Raw genomic sequence first — 21,288 nt, 5'->3', positions numbered from 1 at the left:
GTGGAAGGTTTGGTTCAAAGAATAATCGGTCTTCTAGTGCATGAGATTATATGTTAAATTCTTTCCCATATATAATCTGTAGATAATTAGTGTCTATTTTATGTCCTTTTTAAAAAATAATTTTGGTGACTACCTATAAAATAACAACGAAATATTTCTAAGGACAAAATAATGGTTTTTTGCAGGTGATTCTCAATACATCAGTATTTATTTAGTATTTTATTTACAGAGCCATCAATTCCCTTCTAAAGGGGCTGCCCTATTGTGGATTCAGGCATTTGCATTTACATTGCTTTACTTGTCAATCAGGTTTACTCCCTGAGTTTTAATGAAGCAAACTCAGGAAACTGGACCAGAGGAAGGAAAATGGTAGAACTTTCAGTGCATCTGTTTTAATGACTCAAAATCATGCCTGTTTTAGCTGAAATGTTTTGCAAGTAGCCTATACCACTGTTAGTTCAAATTTTCACCTTCAAAACTTATTCTTAATCAGATTTGATGTAAAGATTATCAGTTTATGGATCAGTTAACAGAAGAGAGCCTGGTTAAATTTGTAGATTATAGGAATAGAAGGTAGATATGATGAAAACTATTAACAAAGGGTAGAAGTTACAGACAGGTAGAATTTGACACATATATAAAAAACCAGTCTATACATTCCACATGGAGAAGGGCTGCATTTTTTGGGTTCAATATCGTGTCTCCATTTCTTTTTTTTTTTTTAAACATCACAAATAAGATTTTTTATTTGTCACCATTAAATGTCTGAATTTTAAACAGATTCTTGGACTGGTGGCTCATATCCATCAGCTCGCTCAACTTTAGCACCGGTCTCATCCCCAGTAGCTTTTCCAGAACTGCTACCTTCACCATGAAGCTCCATGAGCTTTCCCAATTCAAACTTGGGCTTCTTCAGCATTTTTACCTTTCTAACGAAGACATCATGAAGTGGATAAATAGACTGACAAGCCTTCTTTATGTCTTTTCCGATGCTGTCTGGAATCAATTTATTGACAACTTCTTTCAAGTCATTTGTCTGCACCTCTCGGGTCATGATTTCCATCATCTTTTTCCGAATTTGGCGGACCTGTTGGTGCTGAGCATAAGAGGTCTTCCGAATCTGATTGTTGTGTTTTTTAGTAAAACCGACAGAAAAGAGACGAAGCAAATACCCATCGGTAGTTTTGACATCAACGTGAGCTTCAATCATGGTCTGCCATTTTTTGACCATGGAGCACATTTTGTCCCGGGTAAGATCCATGCCATGGAAATTAGTCAGGCAGTTTTTGCCCTGAACATCTTCAGTAATTAGCTTGAATTTCCTAAATGCAACTTCATCATTCTGCAAATCAGCCAGGCTTACTTCAAACACATGACCCTTAAGGCCATCAGATGCGATTTTGGTTCCTTGAGTTCTCGTGACTAGTGTTTTTCCAATATTTCTTATATTAAACATTGCTGGTGCTTTTACATCATACCAATCTTTCTTTGAAAATGGATCAACCACTTTCTTCTTGGCTCCCTTTTTGCCGCCTTTCATAAGGTGCTTGTTCTTGCCTACCGCCATGGCGCTGCTCAGGGAGCCAAAAGGCTGGTGTCTTCATTTCTTATGACTATGTGTGTCATACAGTAGACAATTAAAAATCTGATAAGTGAGTGAACTTGTGAATGATACAAGTTGATACAAAATGATCCATCTAAAGATGGATCCAACTAATTTATTACTGAAATACTCCAGTAGGGACAGAATAATATGTTAGGGATGCTCTCCGGGGGGTGAAAGTTTCACTTAAGCATTTAAGCTTAAGCGACCTCATTTATGATTCTACTCAATTATGAACTTCTATGTCATAACGTAAGAGAAACATAATGAATAATAGTATCCCTTCTCCCTCGTTAAAAAAGGCAAAATGAATTGTTTGTTTAACAGAAAGTAAATTCTCCAGTTCCTTTCTGACTTCTATAAAAGAGCCAGAATAAACTGGGAACCCTTCCAAGACCAACTAACAAATAAGATGTTCATTAAACATATTTTTATATACCAAATTTAATTACTAAATTTACTTTGATTGAGAATTTACATTAGTAAGAACCAAATTTAGAGCAATTTCTTTCAACTTCCAGGTAAATTGGAGTACTTAGCACCATCTAATTAAGAAATGTCTAAGCTAGTTGTTATGGGTCACTAGTCACTACTAATCAGAGACTCTTGAATATATTTGTAGAATTTTTCTACCTCTGTCTTGTATTGGATTTCTTTCCTTTCTTTAAGAATAAAAATATGTTTGTTTGCCAAAAAAAGTTTTTAACAACTTTCTGATTAAATTGTTCTCTTTAGATACTCAAATAATTTGTGATAAGTTGTCAGTTTCAGTGATTGGCTTAAAGGAAGACCATAAATATTCAGCTTGACATCACAAAACATCTGCTCTTTGATTGCAATCTGCTACTTTTATGGTTTTGTTTCAAGAACCCTGACTTTTATTTACATGTACTAGATTACATCCAATAAAACTTGAAGTGACTGGTTAGCATTAAGACTTGCAAATAATAACAAGATATATGCAGACACATGTTAATAAATTGGCCTTTGTATTCTTCCCTTGTGGCACAATAGTTCATAGACCCTCAGTAATTCCATAGAAGAGAACCATGGACCCAAAGGCCTGGAGTCCATTTCAAACCTGACTAATTTCACACATACATAAAAGGAGTTAATTGTAATAGAGTTTACTGCTAAAGCTAAAAATTAGGAGATGTGTGATTTGGTCAGGGGGGTGGAGGAAGACCTATCTCATGAATATTAAGTTACTCAGTTCAAGTAAGAACTTCACTTGTGAACTGACTTGATTCCTCATTATATAAGGATTCTCTTGTCTTCCATTTTCATTTCTTTACTGTAAAGCTTGTAGTTCCTTCACTACAAACTGAGTACAAAGTTTGACTTCTAAAGTGCTCTTTTCAAATCTCTCAATTACTTGAAAATCCCTGGGTTCTCTAAGAATCCCCCACATACTAATTTTATTTTATTTTATTTTATTTTATTTTATTTTATTTTATTTTTTTGAAGTGTATTTATTTATTTTTGAGAGCGCGCGAGAGAGAGAGCACAAACAGAGAAGGGGCAGAGAGAGAGGGAGAGAGAGAGAGAACCCCAAGCAGGCTCCATACAATCAGCACAGGGCCCTATACAGGGCTCAAGCTCACAGACTGTGAGATCATGACCTGAGCCAACATTAAGAGTCAGCCATGAGCCACCTAGGTGCCCCCATACTAAATTTATTTGAAAGGAATTGTTTGTACATGCTGTGTCCATTAGTCACATATTGAGAAGTACAAGAAGATGCATTTGTAGCTAAAAAGACAACTCAAGAACTTTAAGACTGAGAGTACTGAATAATATACCTAGATAAATTGATCAAATAATAAAAAAGAGAAGCATGGCCACCATTTTTTAAAATGAATCAGTGAAATTAACTGTTCTGTTTATAAAATATTTTTTGAAAATCTCATTTTTTATTTAGCTTGTTTGATGACATTTCTTACTTGCAAGCATAAGAAAGTAAAACTGTGATGTTTGAAAGCCTATTCTTGGAGGTTGAGCTAAAAACAGGAAGCAATGCATAATACCAGCTTCAAAGATTTATTCCACTAACACCAACACCTCCTGAGTTAGCCATCAAAGGCTAAGTTAGAAGTTCATAAGTGAAGCTCAAAGCAAGGCAAATTTTACCAATTTGTTTTCAATAATAAATAATTTCAAAAGTTCTCCAAGTTTCCTTGAATTTGCTTTAAATTTCTTTGAATACCTAAAAAATAGGTTTGCATACAAGATATATCTCAAAAGCATTTAAATAATGCAGGCCTATCTCTCTAATTAAAGCCTTAAAAGCAGTACTCATGGTCAGGCTTTAACTTTCAGGAAGGATTTCCCCCAAATGATTTGACTCAGAATATAAATTAACTAGAAAGTGACTCTCCTAGGAATTATCAAAATGCTCAAATCTTCTTTTATAATATATAGTTTAAATGAGAATTTTGAGTGGATACCTAGGAAGCTAACCACTTTGACTCATTTTTAACATTATAAACCTAAGGCAGAATAAACAGGTTCTCAACCTATTTAGCAAAATATCTGTTGGCTTCAAAATGTGCAACAGAATGAAGAATAACCTATTCAGTTATATCACCTAATAATGTTTAGCCAAATAAAACTCTTGTACACTACATTTTATACTTACTTAGAATCTAATAATTACAAAATACTGAAGGAATGACACCAGGAATAGAGCTGTTGATTAGAATAGTTTACATTATCTGCTTTGGATATGAATTTCTAGAAGCTTTTCCAACAATCTTTGGTCATGTTTGGCCGCTGTGCTCAACTCTCTTCCATCAGTTTCAAAGTGACTGAGTGTGGACGCTAATTGGATGTCTTATTTCAGGAGCTCTGGATGAACAATTCCTGTTTAATCATGACAAAGACCCTGGGAGAAAAGTAGAACTTCTATTTACTGTTCTCTGTGTAATCAAATGAGACCTCTGATATTTATTTTCCAAATTATCTCCAAAACCACAATTTTAGATATAACAGCCTACATGACATATTTTAACTAGTAGTTCTTAACTGCTGAAAATCTACCACACTATTAGGCATTCTGAGCTACTATGTTTTCACTCTGTTGATATAAATTTAAGTAGAAACAAAAACAAAAAATTATGGTTATATTCCCATTCCTGATTCTGCACTATATTTAGTGCACTGGTAATCAGTCCAAAATGTAGTAAGTATATGTATTTTTTGCCCATTTAATACTGTTTCGTTAAGACCCATGTTTTCCATCAATTATTATATCATTTACCAAAATATTATGGCAAGTACTCTAGGCTTGGAAGATTAAGGATTATAGAGAATATTCATTGAATTTATACAATACTAACACTCAACTCTGGGTGGACACACAGATATGAAATGTAACACCTCAAAAATCAAGATTTGGTATTGGTTTATTATAAGAGAAAGTGAGTAACATTGGGAATAACACCAAAAATAGTTAATAGTGGAAGTTTCAAAATAGAGCATATTGAGAAAGGCATTAAAGATAACATCTAACATAGTGATTTCAAAATAGTAAGCACTGGGGCGCCTGGGTGGCTCAGTCGGTTAAGCGTACGACTTCAGCTCAGGTCACTCTCGCGGTCTGTGAGTTTGAGCCCCGCATCGGGCTCTGGGCTGATGGCTCAGAGCCTGGAGCCTGCTTCTGATTCTGTGTCTCCCTCTCCCTCTGCCCCTCCCCAGTTCATGCTCTGTCTCTCTCTGTCTCAAAAATAAATAAATGTTAGGAAAAAAATCAGAATAGTAAGCACTTCAGAAACATTCGTTGTGAAACATTAGTTGGGCATTCTATAAAATAAGTCAAAACATAGGTATTACATAAATTTTTCCTTAAGGAAGGCATTTTGTTAAGATGGGGAAAAAAAGTATCACAAATTTCACTATGAATTGGCTTATAAAAAAAATGTTAAGATGCTTTTAGTCCAAAATTATGATTTTCTAAATAAACCAAAAAGCTTTAAAGCATCTGGGCCAAATTCATCTTGACCAATGGCCTATTTTCCAGTCTTGCCACCAGTCCACCAAAACCAGTTCTATTCTGAACTGGTTGATTCCCATTTAAATTTGAAAAAGTCAACTGCAAGCAATTGCCAGGAACACCCTCCTGAAAATCTACATTTAGAATTAGCAGTAACTTTGGCTGCAGTCACTGTAGATAGTTAACCATTCCTTTTGACCTCCAGAAAAGATTAAGCAAAATGCAACCAAGGGCTGATCTTAAAAATCTCAAATTATGTGATTAGGATTTCTTTTCCTATACTTAAAGTGAGATATGCCTTTTGATGTCTTATAAGTAGAGACACTATGTTGGCTTTAATGCACTGGGACAAAGGCAGCTAGCCTCATCAAGTGACAAGGTAGATGAAATAGCCACATGCCAGAATGACTTATCTGCTTTTTGCATATATCTTCAGTGCCAGTTGAACTTTATATTAGAAAACACTCATTAGAGCCTCTGCCTGTGTACCTGACATCTACAGTATGGATTCTTTACCATCCACTCAGTCCCTGGAGAACCTTTCATACCTCTTTTCCTCCTCTTAACATCAGAGGAAACCATACATTTATTACGTTGCCAGAAAACCTCAGTCTTCCATGGTCCATACTTTGAGGACCTCCACACTAGAAAAATGCATTGTTCTACAAAATAATACTGGACATGGTTAAACATTGGAATTTTTTTTTCTAAGATGAGATACAGTTTTTGGAGAAACTAACTAAAGAGCCCCACCTTTTATGAGTTTATAAAGTGGGTAAATAAAACCCTGCACATTTGCAGATTCCATTCATAATCAATAAGTATCTAAAAGAGCATCTTCTAAAAGAGCATTTACCAGAAATTTCATTTTCTTGAGTAAAACAGCAATGGGGAAGGATAGTGGCAGGATAGGATGAATTTAATGCATGTGATTATTATTTTGTAATCAATAGAAAAACCCTGGTCTCTGCTAACTTTTCTGCCTTATTTACTACACTACATGCTCCTTGAAAGCAGGAAATTATTATTTTTTAAATTCCTAGGCCAAATTCTAGTGATTAGTATATAGTCAGGATTCAATAAATGCTAAATAAATGAATGAACAAACAATAAGATAAATATACATGTGGCTATTGAACATTGTTTGACTGCAGGAAAGGCAAACAGGAATTGATGATTGAGCTGCAAAATAGAGATGAGGTCACCTAAGAGGCCACAGAAAAAAAGTGCAAGTAGAAAAATTCAGAGTCCTTGGGAATTAACTCCGCCCTCGTTTTCTCTTTGCATTCTTCTCCCTGCATCCGATACAGCTTTTCTCTTTTACCTGAAGCTGTCTGCTCTTAGCAGTTTTGCTAATGGACTTAGAAAATTTTTAGGATGGTACACACAGATGTCGCTCAAGGACTGGGCTCCCCTAGAAATTCAAATCTGCAATCACTCAGGAAAGTGAATTGCTGGATGCAAAGAGGAAAAGGTGGAACCATCTAGTAGTAGAAGAATTGGAAGTCTACACCCTTGGCTTATGTCGGCCTCTGTCATCTGAAGTCTGAACGCGGCAAGTTATCCTCTCAGATCATTTGCCTCACAGAGTGGAATTAACACTTTGAGTGCTGCTTACCTTAGAAACTTACAAAAAGCAAATTGTATAGATAAGGAGTTAACTGATAAAGCCCAAAGTCGACTGAAAGCATTTTTGTCTTTTACTCTACCTAGTTTTCAGTGGGAAAAGTTTAGGGCACTTCTAAAGGCATTCAACAGGTGATAGAAGATGAAAGCCATACAGACTACATCTCCTTTTCCACCCGGCCCAGGCAAAATTAAGTTGCGACACACTCAAGGCACAGGACGTTTTTTGCTGGCTTCTCTCTCATACTGCCCTTCCATCCAGTACTGCTATACCAGAAATGATGATAAAGAACGCAGATAAATCCCTGAATGTGAGGAGAGGATGTAGTAAAGGAGGAGAGAGAGAAGGTAGTTTCTCACTGCGCACCACATCCTGCCCCTGACACGCACATAGGACTTTCGCCAAAAGCCAGTGTCGGGGGTTGATGGCTACTTTTTTTTCTACGGGCAAAAGTAGGAATGGGGGAAAAGGGGAGAAATGAAATATCTTTCTCTCCTCTACTTTATTTCATTTCATTTCAAGCAACAGATAAGAAATAAACATGGGAAAAGCATGCCTTGAAGTAAGTAAGAAGGCACTTACTTCACACAAATACTACCCAGACATAAAAAATATTTAGTGCACCTCTGTGGCTCAGTCAGCTAAGTGCCTCTTGATTTCAGCTCAGGTCATGATCTTATGGTTTGTGGGATCAAGTCCTACATCAGGCTTTGTGCTGACAGTGCAGAGCCCACTTGGGATTCTCTCTCCCTCCCTCCCTCCCTCTCTCTCTCTCTCTTTCTCCCTCTGCCCCTCCTCCCCCTTTCAAAAATAAAAAAAATAAACTTAAAAAAATACATATCATTTTTGTAAATGATTTACAAATCTTGGTTTGTAAATGCCAAGAGAGTGGAATATGCAGATACTTTTCTATATGAATGCACTTATACTATTGAATTGTCAATTACTAAATAAGAACTAACAGATTTAGTAAAATATCCACCTTAGAAAGAATAATAGCAAGAGTATTGATTTATAGCACACTAATATTTTTTGAAACAATAAAAATATCTAGCTATTCTAAAATCAGCTGTAATGCAATTAAATGCAAAGGCATTTCATTTCCTTTCCTAGTATCTGACATTTATTCAAATGAAAAGTAGCATAATCCCTTGAATCAGTACTCTTTCAGGAAACAAAAGAAGAGTTAGAAATGTTATTCATTCCTAGAAATGAAATATTTAACCCATTCATGCAAATGACTATATCTTGAATCTAATAGAGTAAAATAATGTAGATAAATACATTGTCTAATAAGAGTTGAAAGTATGGTCTAAGCTTTGCTTAACCATTAAAACTTTTGTGGAGGTGGGGTGCTTGGGTGGCTCAGTCACCTGAGCATCCGACTTTGACTCAGGTCATGATCTCACGGTTCGGTTCGTGGGTTTGAGCCCCACGTCAGGCTCTCTGCTGACAGCTCAGAGCCTGGTGTCTGCTTCGGATTCTGTGTCTCCCTCTCTTTCTGCCTCTCCCCCACTCATGCTCTGTCTCTGTTGATCTCAAAATAAATAGACATTAAATCTAAAAAAATTAAAAGAAAACTTTTGTGGAGGAAACACAGTCTTAGTGACAAAACTGATGAAATCTTTTATGTGATCCATTACATAAGAGAGAAGAGGAAGTGATGCAAACTGGAAATCTGCACCCATTTCCCCAAATTCCACTTTCTTACAGAGACCTGTGTTTGAGTGCTGCTAGATGTCTGTGCCAGAAGAATTTCAGCTCAACAGTAATTCAAAAGAAAAACAAAGCTTCAGTTTATTAGAGGCCATAGAGTATTGTGATCTACAACTATTCTATTAATATTTAATATAGTAGCTTTAACTATAATATTGTTTGAATCCCTTTGACAATACTAAGCATTGAAAATAAAAGTCAATCACACTTTGATTACCAGTAGGAAACTGTAGATTGAATTACTTCTAGGTTTAACAATTACACTTTCTATCTCGTTGCTTAAAATCACAGTACCTATGGTAAAATAAAGGGTGATCACATCTTAACAGGGGACTTCATGAGTGCTATGAAGTGAACAAACACTGACTGTGTGTACAAGTGAACTAAATAGAGTAACTACAAATATTCTCATTGGAAGCCAGACACTTCTGCTCCTTTAGATTAGGATCACGGGAGATCATTTCTCTCACACTAACAAGCTGGAGATGCTACAAAATTATAACCTCTTATTCTTTTTAACTCATCACAAAATTGAGTACACAAAGAGGCTTAAATGAACAAAATTCCAGGAAGTAACAAACTTTTCATATGGGAGAAAAGAACTGAAGCTATTGTCATCCCTAGAAACAAAGCAGAACGATAAAGTAAGCAGACAAACCTGTAATAAGAATTTAAAGGTGGGAGCCTAGGTGGCTCAGTTGGTTAAGCATCAGACTCTCCATCCTGGTTCAGGTCATGATCACATGGTTCATGAGATCGAGCCCCACGTGGGGGCTCTGCACTGATAGCTGATAGCGTGGAGCCTACTTGGGATTCTCCCTCTCCTTCTCTCTACCCTTTCTTGGCTCTCTCTCTCTCTCTCTCTCTCACTCTTTCTCCCTCCCTTCCTCTCAAAAATAAATAAAAACAAACAAAAAAAGTTAAAGGCAATGTGTGGGTAAGCATGGCAGATAAAAACCTGAAGCAGGTACTGACACAATACACGACAGCACCCACCTGAAAACTCTTTCCCAGAGGTCCACTCTGAGTGCTCAGGGGTTTTATACCACCAGCTGGAGCCAAGCAGGGAAACAAGATCAGAATGATTGCAGACTTCTCGTCAGAGAAGGTGGAAGCCAAAAGACAAACAGTACAACACAGAGTACTGGATGGAAATAACTGGCAACTTAGATTTCTATATCTAACAAAAATATCTGTCAAAAAATGAAGGCCAAGTAAAGACTTTCTTAGAAAAACTAAAGCTGAGAAAATGTGTTGCCAACACACCTACACTAAGGGAAATGTTAAAGGTAGTTCTTCAAGCTGAAAGAAAATGCTACCAGATGGAAACTTGGGTTCATAGAAAGTAAGGACGAGTACTAGAAATGGTAAATATGTGAATAAATATCAAAGACATTTTTAGATATTAACCTCTTTAAAATGTAACAAATGTAACAAAGGAGTTAACAAATACTTCACTAAAAAGATTTGAAAATTGTGTTCAAACATGAAAAATATTCAATCTAACTCAAATTAGAGAAGTTGAAATACAAACAAAATATTAAGGATATAATTTCCCATCTATTAGACTGGTAAAAGTTAAAAAGCAAGACAACATATTCTGTTAGAGAGGCTGGGGAAGACACTCTCATACATTGCTTGTGGAAAAGATAATTGTTATATCCCTTTTAGACAGAAATCACATTTACCTTGTGATTCAGCAATTCTACTGCTAAGAATGTACAAGTATTTTCTCTCATTCCATAAGTTGCCCTTTCATTTTGTTGATCATTCCTTTCGATATGCAGAAGGTTTTTAGTCTGATGTAGTCCCATTGTTTATTTTGGTTGCTTGTACTTTATTTTTTTTTAATTTTTTTTTAATGTTTATTTATTTTTGAGACAGAGAGAGACAGAGCATGAATGGGGGAGGGTCAGAGAGAGAGGGAGACACAGAATCTGAAACAGGCTCCAGGCTCTGAGCGGTCAGCACAGAGCCCGACGTGGGGCTCGAACTCACGGAGTGTGAGATCGTGACCTGAGCCGAAGTCGGCCGCTTAACCAACTGAGCCACCCAGGCGCCCCATGTTGCTTGTACTTTAAATGTCACATACAAAAGTCATTGCCAAGACCATTGTCAAGAAGCTTTTCCCCTATCTTTTCTTCTAGGAGATATATACTTTCAGGTCTTGCGTTTACATACTTAATCCGTTTCAAGTTAATTCTTGTGGGTGGTATAAGATTAGGGTCTAGTTTCAATCTCCTATATATGATTATCCAATTATCTCAGCACCATTTATTGAAGATAATGTGTTTTCCCCACTGTGTATTCTTGAATCCCTTGCCAAATGTTAGTTGAAGTTATGGATGAATTTATTTCTAGGCTCTCAATTCTGTTCCCATTACTTTGTGTGTTTTTATGCCAGTACCATACTGTTTTGACTAGTATAGTTTTCTGATATAGTTTGAAATCAGGAAGTGTGATGCCTCCAGCTTTGTTCTTCTTTCTCAAGAAGGCTATTCTGGCTCTTTCATAGTTCTACGTGAATTTCATTTCCATTTGTCTCAAGATATTCTTTTTTCCTTTAAATTTTTTCCCATTTGTTGAATTCTGGTCAAGCAGGGCTAGAGGCTATATTCAGCCATAGCAAGGGCTTCAGATTTGCCTAGGAAAGACTATAGAACAGGCTACATTGCCAGTATGGCCTAGAGCTGGGGACCCAAATTAGGCAGAGCTAACCACCAACTTCTCTGGCCAGACATGGCTGCCAGCTTGGCTGTGTTTATGGCCAGAGCCACTAGCTAGACTCTCTGCTAAGGCAACACTGCAAGTAGGGCTATAATAAGCCAATAAGCTCCCCATTGCTCTGGTTAGGGTTCGTGATTAAGCACGCATGAGGCTAGAGTAGCAGGTACATGAGAGCACTTCCCTTCCCAGTCAAGGTGGCTGAATAGGCTCCAAGGGCAGCATGGCTCATTGGCTGAGCACTTAAATCAGGCGGATCTGCCCACCAAGTTCCCTGGCTGGGCAAGGCCACTGGCTTGGATCTGAAAGTAGACCAAGCCAGTGGATGGGCTCTCTGCTCAGATGCTATTACCCACGGTGCTGGAGGATGAGCTACGCCCTGTCTCAGGTGCTCTGGTGAGGCTTCCTGGTCAGATAGGGCTAGGGGTATGTTCAACAGCAGATGTGACTTCAAACTTGTTTTCCTGCCCTGGCAGAGCAGTAGGACATGCTCCAAGGCCAGTAAAGCACATTGGCTGGGGACCAAACATAGGCAGATCTGCCTACGAAGCTCCCTGGAAAGACAGGGACACCAGCTTGGCTCTGCAGATGGAGAGAGCCACTGGCTGAGCTCTATGCTTGAGCACTGCTGTAAGCAGGGCTGTAGGATGGGTTATGTAGCATTCCAAGTTTTCCTGTTAGGCTTCCTGGTCAAGTGGAACTGAGGGCTATCTTCAGCAGTATGCACAGTTAGGAATTTGCTTCCCTGCCCCGGTGGGGCTGTAAAACAGGCCTGTATCTTTGGTTCGTTGGCTGTAGACCTGACTCGGGCAGAACTGCACACCAAGCTCCCTGGCCAGACGAAACAGTTCACTTCTGCACACACAGAGTTACTGGCTGGGCTCTCAGCTTGGGTGCTTCCTGTGAGGCAAGACCTGAGTTCATTTCCTAGCATCCCGCTATGCTGGGGGAGGCCGATGTCAGTCTTAGCCTCTCTTTTTCTCCTTGGAGTAGTGTAGGCCCCCGGGAGGCCCTCTGGGTATAGCACTGTGCCAACCTGGGGGAGGGGCTATCCAGGGACAGTTTAGCCATTCCTCCTACTCTTCTAATATGGTCCTTCTCAGTCTCTGTTGTCCAGTGGGCCACTTCAGTCTCACCCCAGGGTTCTAGGATTTTCACAGAGGTGCCTTATGTATGGATAGTTGCTAGTTGGTGTTCTTGTAAGGGAGACTGAAGTCAGAAATGACCTGCGTCACCATCTTGATGATGTTACTCCCTTTCTGACTTAGATAAATGGATATTGTATTTCCTTCCTTCTGTTCCAATGATTTAGAAAACATGTTTCATTTTAATTACCCTAGTGATAACCTTTAAGTTTTTTCAAAACATTTTTTTCAAACATTTTCAAAACTTAAATTCCTCTAATTATGAGAATCACTAATGAATGAATCTTTTCAATATTCCCATGTATAAGCTAAGGGCATATCTAAATTATATAATCCAGGCATTAATTTCTCTGTTAAGACCCACAGTGCTTTTTATATCAGTTCTTAGTAAAACTTATTTGATATATTGATACTTGCTGGTAAACAAGAATGAATACAAGAAAAAAATTAAATGCTGACTTAAGGGAAGCATCTGGAAGAAATGAAAACTTATTGTTTAAAATAAAATATGCTTAAGAGATACTCAGTACTGGGCACCAGGGTGGCTCAGTCGGCCAAGTGTCTGAATTTGGCTCAGGTCGTGATCTCACAGTTTGTGAGTTCAAGCCTCGTATTGGGCTCTGTGCTGACAGCTCAGAGCCTGGAGCCTGCTTAAGATACTGTGTCTCCCTCTCTCTCTGCCCCTACCCCCACTCTTACTTTCTCTCTCTCTCTCTCTCTCTCTCTCTCTCTCTCTCTCTCTCAAAAATGAACATACGTTAAAAAAAAAGAGATACTCAGTATTGAAATTTTGTTGTTGTTGTTCCCTTTAACTAAGGATTTAGAAAGCACATTATTTTTATTCTAATCTAAATTGAGGGCACCAGTAGAGTGACTGCAGTTCAATAATCAAATAGCTGAATTTTCCTGGGGAAAAAAAAAGGCTCAAGTTGACTTAACAAATTCCATTTATTGAAGGCACATTCTAAGCTTCATTTTCAGCTCAGACTCCAGAAACTGACTTAGTTAATTGGGACAATTAAGAATCACCGAGGGTATAATTGCCCCTTTCATTTTGCTTTGGGAGGAAAGAGAGTGATTTATCTCAGAAAACAAGAGCCTAGGGGCCTGCAAAGAAAGAGAATGAGAACATTTCGGTTAAAGAGGAAGATCAGGAAAGCTCTTTTGTAATCAACTCAAGAGATGATAAGCTTTCAGCTTATCTCCAGGACAATGGAAATTATGGAAAGTCTGAAATCGGTTGTTCTAAAAACTCTACAACCTGTGATCTATTTTGGTAAAGCAAAAAGGCTGTCAGCTATGTACATCAGTTGCTACCCTTGGTCAGTGCTTAAACTACACACATACAAACACATACACACATGCATGCACACACACACACATACACCCACAGGAATGAATAGAAAAACTCATACTGATTTTACCAGGATGGTAATAATATTACCTAATAATACTATCACCCAATAATATTATCACTCAAATCAGTGGTATAAAAAAAATGGATCTTAGACTAGAATTTTTGGAGAAATTTTTAAGCCACTCTTAAAATTAGTTAAGTGAATATATATCATATATGTAGATAACATCATATATTTGCCAAGATCTGGTTTTTGTAAATATCACATTTAAATACTATGAAGGCTTCAATAATTTGAGTATAGTTTCCATGGCACACACACACATAGAGATATTTGAAGACATGAACTGTAAATCTTTTATTTATGATTCTACTCTTTGAGCACATCATATTTTGTTTATTGTTATTGTAAGGTAAAATCCCTAAAACTTTCACAAGTGGGCTCACCATCTGAATCTAGAAAAGATGAGGAATCTATCAGAGAATCAGCTATCTACTGTATTTGTTGTGTCTACCTAACACCAAAGTACACAATTTAGTCCGATGTTCCACTGTTTTGTCTACACGAGGCTGACCATCTGGCCATGGAATCTGGCTGTATCACATTGCTCTTCTCAAAATGAATATTTTGCTTGATAAGAATAAAAACTTATTTTTATCTTCCATTTTGAAAACATTGGGGTGCCTCTGGTCTTTTCTCCTGAGATCAATTTCAATTTTATTTTAGGAAGTTATGAACCATAGAGCAGGTTTGACAACATTTGACTCTTGGTTTGTTAGACTAAATTAAAATAATTTAAGTAGGAAACAAAAATGATTCTTCTTATGACCACTTTGAGTGTTCCATACAAGCCATAAATTTGAAAAACTGGCATAAACATTTAGCTAAGGCTTATTCTACCTTGATCTGCCTGGCTCTGCCCTTGAAATATGAGAGATGCCCTATATGAAGGTATGAAAAATGACATGAGAAAGGAGAGAAAATTAGATCTATATTAGCTCTGAAGACTGAGGAAAGGAAAGTGTGAAACTGGAAAAATTTCTGCAGCCCATCTCTCCTGCCAAGTTGTCTGTCCCAGTGAAAAGGGACCTTCAAGTGAACTCTTTGAAGGCCTCCAGGCAAATTTCTTAGTCTGTTCCTGAGAACTGCTCATCTCCAGAGAAGGCCATATTTAAATTCCTAGATCTGCCTTCAGCAAATACTTGATAGAGAAAATGAAAGTTTACCATTGAACCTTGGTCAGTCATAACTTGGCTATAATTTATGTATCATTTTGAATTTAACAAGAACTAAAAATGTGTTAGATAGCCCTGAGGTGACATGGCACCACACCACTCTTTCTTTTAATGGGTATCCCTCTACCCCAATGTTTATAGCAGCACTTTCAACAATAGCTAAATGATGGAAAGAGCCTAAATGTCCATCAGCTGACGAATGGATAAAGAAATTGTGGTTTATATACACAATGGAATCCTACGTGGCAATGAGAAAGAATGAAATATGGCCTTTTGTAGCAATGTGGATGGAACAGGAGAGTGTTATGCTAAGTGAAATAAGTTATATAGAGAAAGACAAATACCATATGTTTTCACTCTTATGTGGATCCTGAGAAACTTAACAGAAGACTATGGGGGAGGGGAAGGGAAAAAAAAGTTACAGAGAGGAGGGAGGCAAACCATCAGAGACTCTTAAAAACTGAGAATAAACTGAGGGTTGATGTGGGGTGGGAGGGAGAGGAGGGTGGGTGATGGGCATTGAGAGGGCACCTGTTGGGGTGAGCACTGGGTGTTGTATGGAAACCAATTTGACAATAAATTTCATATAAAAAAAAGAAAAAAAATAGGTATCCCTCCAAAAATACTAAGACAGAAACCACTAACTAATCAATTGGTTCAACCTTTTCTCTTACCACAAAGAGCACAAACTTGATAACAACCATGGTCCACCCTATGTTATATAAGGTAGGCAGCCACCAAGAAGTATAATTTGAGTGTCATTAAAATCAGCTCTTGTGCAACCTAAAATGTCAGCCAATTACGTTTTCGGAAGTAAATATAGAGTAAAATTCATCTAAAAGTCTCCACTAAAATGCACAGATCACCAAATATCAGCTTTCTATCCTTGCTTATTAACACTTTGGCCTAGAGTCAGTTATCAGAATATAGAGTTTGAATCTTGAACCCTGAACAAATGAGATGTGGTGAAGTTGGGTAATGTTGCAGTTTGCAAACACATGGGAATAAAGGTCATCAAGAAAAAGTGATGCCATGAGGGTGGTAGCTAAACAGGGCATATTAAGGTTAATAGTGCCTGTGGTTGAAAGTGGAGAAGATAATTAGAAAGAAGGCATTGAACCAAAATCACTTGTACAGGATTATCTATACTTTTTCAGCTCCAAGTAGATTCTTCTCTTCCCTAAAGTTGTTAAGAAAGTAAAAGAAACCTAAGATGAAGTTATTCCTTTAATATTGTTTTAAATCCTCTAAGCAGAGATGTTATATTTTGGCACCACTTGTAAATTCACAGCAGTGGGCTCTTAATTTCCTTTAAAGACAAGATTTAAGTGATAACTAATTACATTTTTCTTTTTTTTTTAATTTTTTTAAACATTGATTCATTTTTGAGAGACAAAGACAGAGCATGGGTTGGGGGAGGGGCAGAGAGAGAGGGAGACACAGAATCTGAAACAGGCTCCGGGCTCTGAGTTGTCAGCATAGAGCCTGAAGCAGGGCTCAAACTCACGGACTGCGAGATCGCGACCTGAGCTGAAGTCGGATGCTTAACTGACTGAGCCACCCAGGCACCCCCTAACTATTTCAAACATTTCAAACTATTTCAGACACCCCCTAACATTTTTCAAAATTGCTTAGACATGCACCCATGTCATCTCGTTCAAGTTTTGGAAAACCAATATGTTCCTAATTTTCAAAAAATTGAGTAAATAAGCTTTGTGACAGTCTTCCCCGATTTTAGTGGCTGGCTTTAAATTCTGTTAGGTTTTCGACTGCTTTTTGAGACATTGGTAGAAAGCAGCCTTGAAAATCAAGTAGACTGTAGATGTTATCAAATTCCCAAAATAAAAATATGGCCAAAGAGTCTACTTAGACATGAAGATAACAAGGATAATATTCCATTTTTTGCATCCTACAGAATAAGCCACGGTATGGCAAACACTGATTGTTCTGGCATGGGAGGGCATGCTCTTCCAGTGGGGCACCTGCTACTTCTGAGTTAATCTTCTACTTCTACATAATTCTTCACTATCCTCAGCTATATTTTAAGACATTACAACCTCCAACAAAATTCTCTTAATTCTCTTCATGAAAAATTAAATTTAGCTTGCCATTGTAGGGGAGACACATTTTTTTTCCTCTACCCTTCTTAGATTCTTGTCTGGGGCTCTGTAACAAAAGTCAGATTAAATAAGAGAAAAACAAGAGTTTATCCGAGAGGATATTTCTTATATACATGAGAGACATTCAGGGATGAGTAGCTCGAAGAGTGCCTAGAGCTTGGGTTTATTTAAGCACCTTAGAAAAGGAACAATAAATTTTTAGACAAGTCACAAGACAAAGAACTGTGAATCTCTAGGAGCAGGAAATTGTGGGTAGGCCAATACCTGGGAAACTCATGGTAGATAAAGCCTTGTTAGTAGTCTCCAGGCTGATAAGGGTTTGTCTTGGTGATTACCTTGTGTCCTTCCTGGTAGAGAGAGGAGGACACCTTTGTAAATTTACGTTCTATCTTTAGGCAAATAAGGAGAGGGCAGAGAGGTTTTATTTTGTTCTGTTGTATGTGTATTTATTTGCTTGTTGTTGTTGTTAATCAGCTCCTCAATTGCCTTCAGCTTAAAATAATCCTTATGTCATGGGCACCTGAGTGGCTCAGTGGGGTAAGCGTCTGACTCTTGATGTCAGCTTAGGTCATGCTCTCACAGGCATATTCTCATAGCCGGTCTTAAGATCGAGCACCACGTAAGGCTCCGCACTGGGCACGGAGCCTACTTGGGATTCTCTTTCTCCCTGTGTCTGCCCTTTCCCAGCTCACACCCTCTCTTGCTCACTCTCTCTCATTCTCTCTCTTTCTCAAAAAAAAAAAAAAAAGAATAATAATTCTTATGTCAAAGTGACATATTTTGGGGTGAAAAATTCTGCTACCCTTCACCATGAAGGCTGGTGACTGCCTTTCTGCACTCATACATCTCTGAAATCTTTTGAACAATAAATTTGCTTGCTGTCATCTCTGCAAAGTTGGGACTATGGGGAGAACTGGGATGTGTTGCATTATTTTTTTTTTATTTGTAACTTTTGAAAATACTTTAGTAGCTACAATTTCTATACTCCAGCATTTTAAATTACTTATTTCCAGTTGACACGCTTTATTAATTAGAGTGAGGGAACAGTTTTCTTAAGTAGCAATTAATTACGTTTATACAACAGACATTAAGTACTCTAAGGAAAGGGAATCAACATTTATTGAGTATCTACTGTGGGTCAGACATTAAACTTGGCACATCAAATATATTAATTAATTCTCACATCCATCCCTGTGAGATACATATTTGCCTCCATTTTATAGAACAGAAAACTGAGGTTCAGAAAGGTTAAGTAGCTTGTTCAAGACTTTGACTTTAGTAAGTAGTTATCAGTATTGTGACTTGGGTTTTTCTAACCCTGAAATCTATATTTTTTATATTACATAAAGCTGTCTAAATAAAGTGAGATTAGGACATTGGTTCTGATAAAAATAATACATGATGGAATCCTGTGAAGGGTAGAATCTAAAAGAGTTTGTCTAACATATTTTAATTGAGTCTTTTTAAGGAGTAGTTTAGAAATACTAGAATAACAGAATGTTCAGGAGATAAAATATAATATCAATCTATAGTTTCATGTCTACTGGGCCAAAATTTTAACATATTTCTATAACTATGTATATATTATTTTAAATGTTCTATTTTTAGTTGTGGAAACATACTGCTGGCTGTTACTGAACCATTCTCTTTCCCTCCTGGGTACTTAACTGGACTACAATTTGAAGCCACCGTTGTACTTAGATGTGGCCAAATGACTGAGTTCTTGCCAATAGAATGTGGGTGAACACAATTGCCTCACTTCCAGGCAAGGTCCATAAATCCTCCTGGGTGGTAACACCCAGTTTACCCTTAAAAGCCACATGTTGAAAATAAAGTGTCTTTGCGAGCCTGACCCACAAATAATTGCATGGGCAGAACTCAAAATTTCTCCCACTGCACCAGCACCTCTTTGTTTAAGTAAGAAATAAACATGTGTTGTATGAATTCAAGTGACTCTATGTCCTTCTATGACAGGAAGTTCAAGCTTACACCTGTCGATCCAGTATATTTACTAAAAGCTCCCCCTTTCATTCTCAAAAATGCTCTATTTTGAATAATAAATATGCTCGCTACAGTATTAGGCCATACAGATTTCTGTATTATAACAAATAGTATTACCTTAACTGAAACATTCAGTTACGTTTGTTTTGCAGTATTTATTTTCTTCAGCATATAATAGCTAAACAGGCAACTTTATTTTAAAAGTTTAAAAGAAAAGCAAAGGCATACACAGTATATTATAGATTGTTTGATTTATTATATACATTTTAGATTCTGGACCAATTCTGCCAATATCCATTGCAATGAGCATGTATACAATTAACTCCCTGCCAAACATAAACCTAGGTTTAATGACAGGCATATAGTAGTACTCAATTAAATATTTATTGCTAATGCTACTGTTATTATTTCTATTTTTTCTACATTTATTCTATTATTTCTACTGAACTGCTGAATAAAATATGAATTAATTAAAAATGAATTAATGTAACCTTTTTGAAAAATAATCTGGTAAAATTCTTTAGTCAGTGTTTATTACCTATGTCTAAATAATCTCATTTCTAAGAACTTGTCCCCTTAGGTTGAAAATGAGAGATCTACAATTCAAAATAATTTATGCATAAGAGGGGAACTAATTAGTCCAAGTAGCAGAATTCCAGGAACAAATTTGCTATAGGCAACACTGCATAAGGGATCAATACAGTTTAAAGGAAGCCTTCTTTGCATCCTTCTTCCCTATGTGTTGACCTTCTTCTGTAAAGACTTTCTATCCATAAGGTCAGGGAAATGGCCACCAAAACTCCAGATCACATCCTCACAATTCAGTAATTCCAATATAATACATCTGTCTTCCCTGAGAGTTCTAGCAACAAAGTCTCAGAGAGAGCTCCATGTCCAATGTTTATCTCTGAACCATCCCTGAGCCATAAGAATGTTTTATTCTGATTGGCCAGCTTGATACGGTTTCCACCATTGTGGTGATTAGGGGAGGGTGACCTGAATAGCCGCACTAGCACCACACGGAGTGGGAGAGTAGTGCCTGAAAGGCAGCAAAGATGAGCAGATAGACAACTCATTAACTTATCTCTATAAAATGATAGACATGTCATCAAAGATATTGATATAAATATGTTCATTGCATTATTACTTATATTGCTAAAAATTTATAGCAATTTCATAGTCAGCAATAGAAGAATTTAACGGTGATGAATGGTACATCCATAAGATTTAAGATTAGGTAATAAAATTATGGCTTTGATAAATATTTAATGATACACGAAATGCTCATAATATACATAATATACTATACTAATGCTCATAATATACTAATATAATATATATAGTATAGTATACTATACTATACTCATACATAATATACTATGCTATTGGTCAGTCTTTTTTTTTTTTAAGAGAGAGAGAAAGAGGGCACATAAGTAGGGAAGAAGGGCAGCGGGAGAGGGAGAGAGAAAGAGAGAGAGAGAGAGAGAGAGAGAGAGAGAGAGAGAGAATCTTAAGCAGGCTCCATGCTCAGTGAGGGGCTGGATGAGGGGCTCAATTCCATGACCCTGGGATCATGACCTGAACTGAAATCATAAGTCAGACTCAGTCAAGGGTGGCTCAGTCTGTTGACTCAGTCAACAGACTGAGCCACCCCAGCACCCCTGTGATGGTCAATATTACATGTCAGCTTGACTGGGCCATGGGATGTCCAGATATATAATCAAACATTTTTCTGGATATGTCTGTGAGGGGTGTTTCTGAATATGAT

At 37.3% G+C, this 21,288-nt stretch overlaps 1 protein-coding gene and 1 long non-coding RNA gene across 2 annotated transcripts in view; both read right to left on the bottom strand.

Annotated features, from left to right (window-relative positions):
- The window catches only part of LOC125176761 (uncharacterized), a 215,737-nt gene that overhangs the window by 4,144 nt on the left and 190,305 nt on the right, over window positions 1-21,288 (bottom strand). The gene's annotated exons all lie outside the window — the stretch shown is intronic.
- LOC125176751 (40S ribosomal protein S3a-like) lies at window positions 729-10,565 on the bottom strand. Its single transcript, XM_047878563.1, has 2 exons — window positions 10,561-10,565; window positions 729-1,574 (listed from the first exon to the last, which is right to left on the bottom strand). The coding sequence occupies exon 2, from the start codon at window positions 1,565-1,567 to the stop codon at window positions 773-775; it is 795 nt and encodes a 264-aa protein (XP_047734519.1). The 5' UTR covers window positions 1,568-1,574; window positions 10,561-10,565; the 3' UTR covers window positions 729-772.

The sequence above is a fragment of the Prionailurus viverrinus genome, chromosome A1 (assembly GCF_022837055.1).
Source record: "Prionailurus viverrinus isolate Anna chromosome A1, UM_Priviv_1.0, whole genome shotgun sequence".
NCBI classification, from domain to species: domain Eukaryota; kingdom Metazoa; phylum Chordata; class Mammalia; order Carnivora; family Felidae; genus Prionailurus; species Prionailurus viverrinus.
The sequence above is the reverse complement of the archived record's forward strand: the minus strand, read 5'-3'. Positions and strand labels throughout refer to the sequence as shown.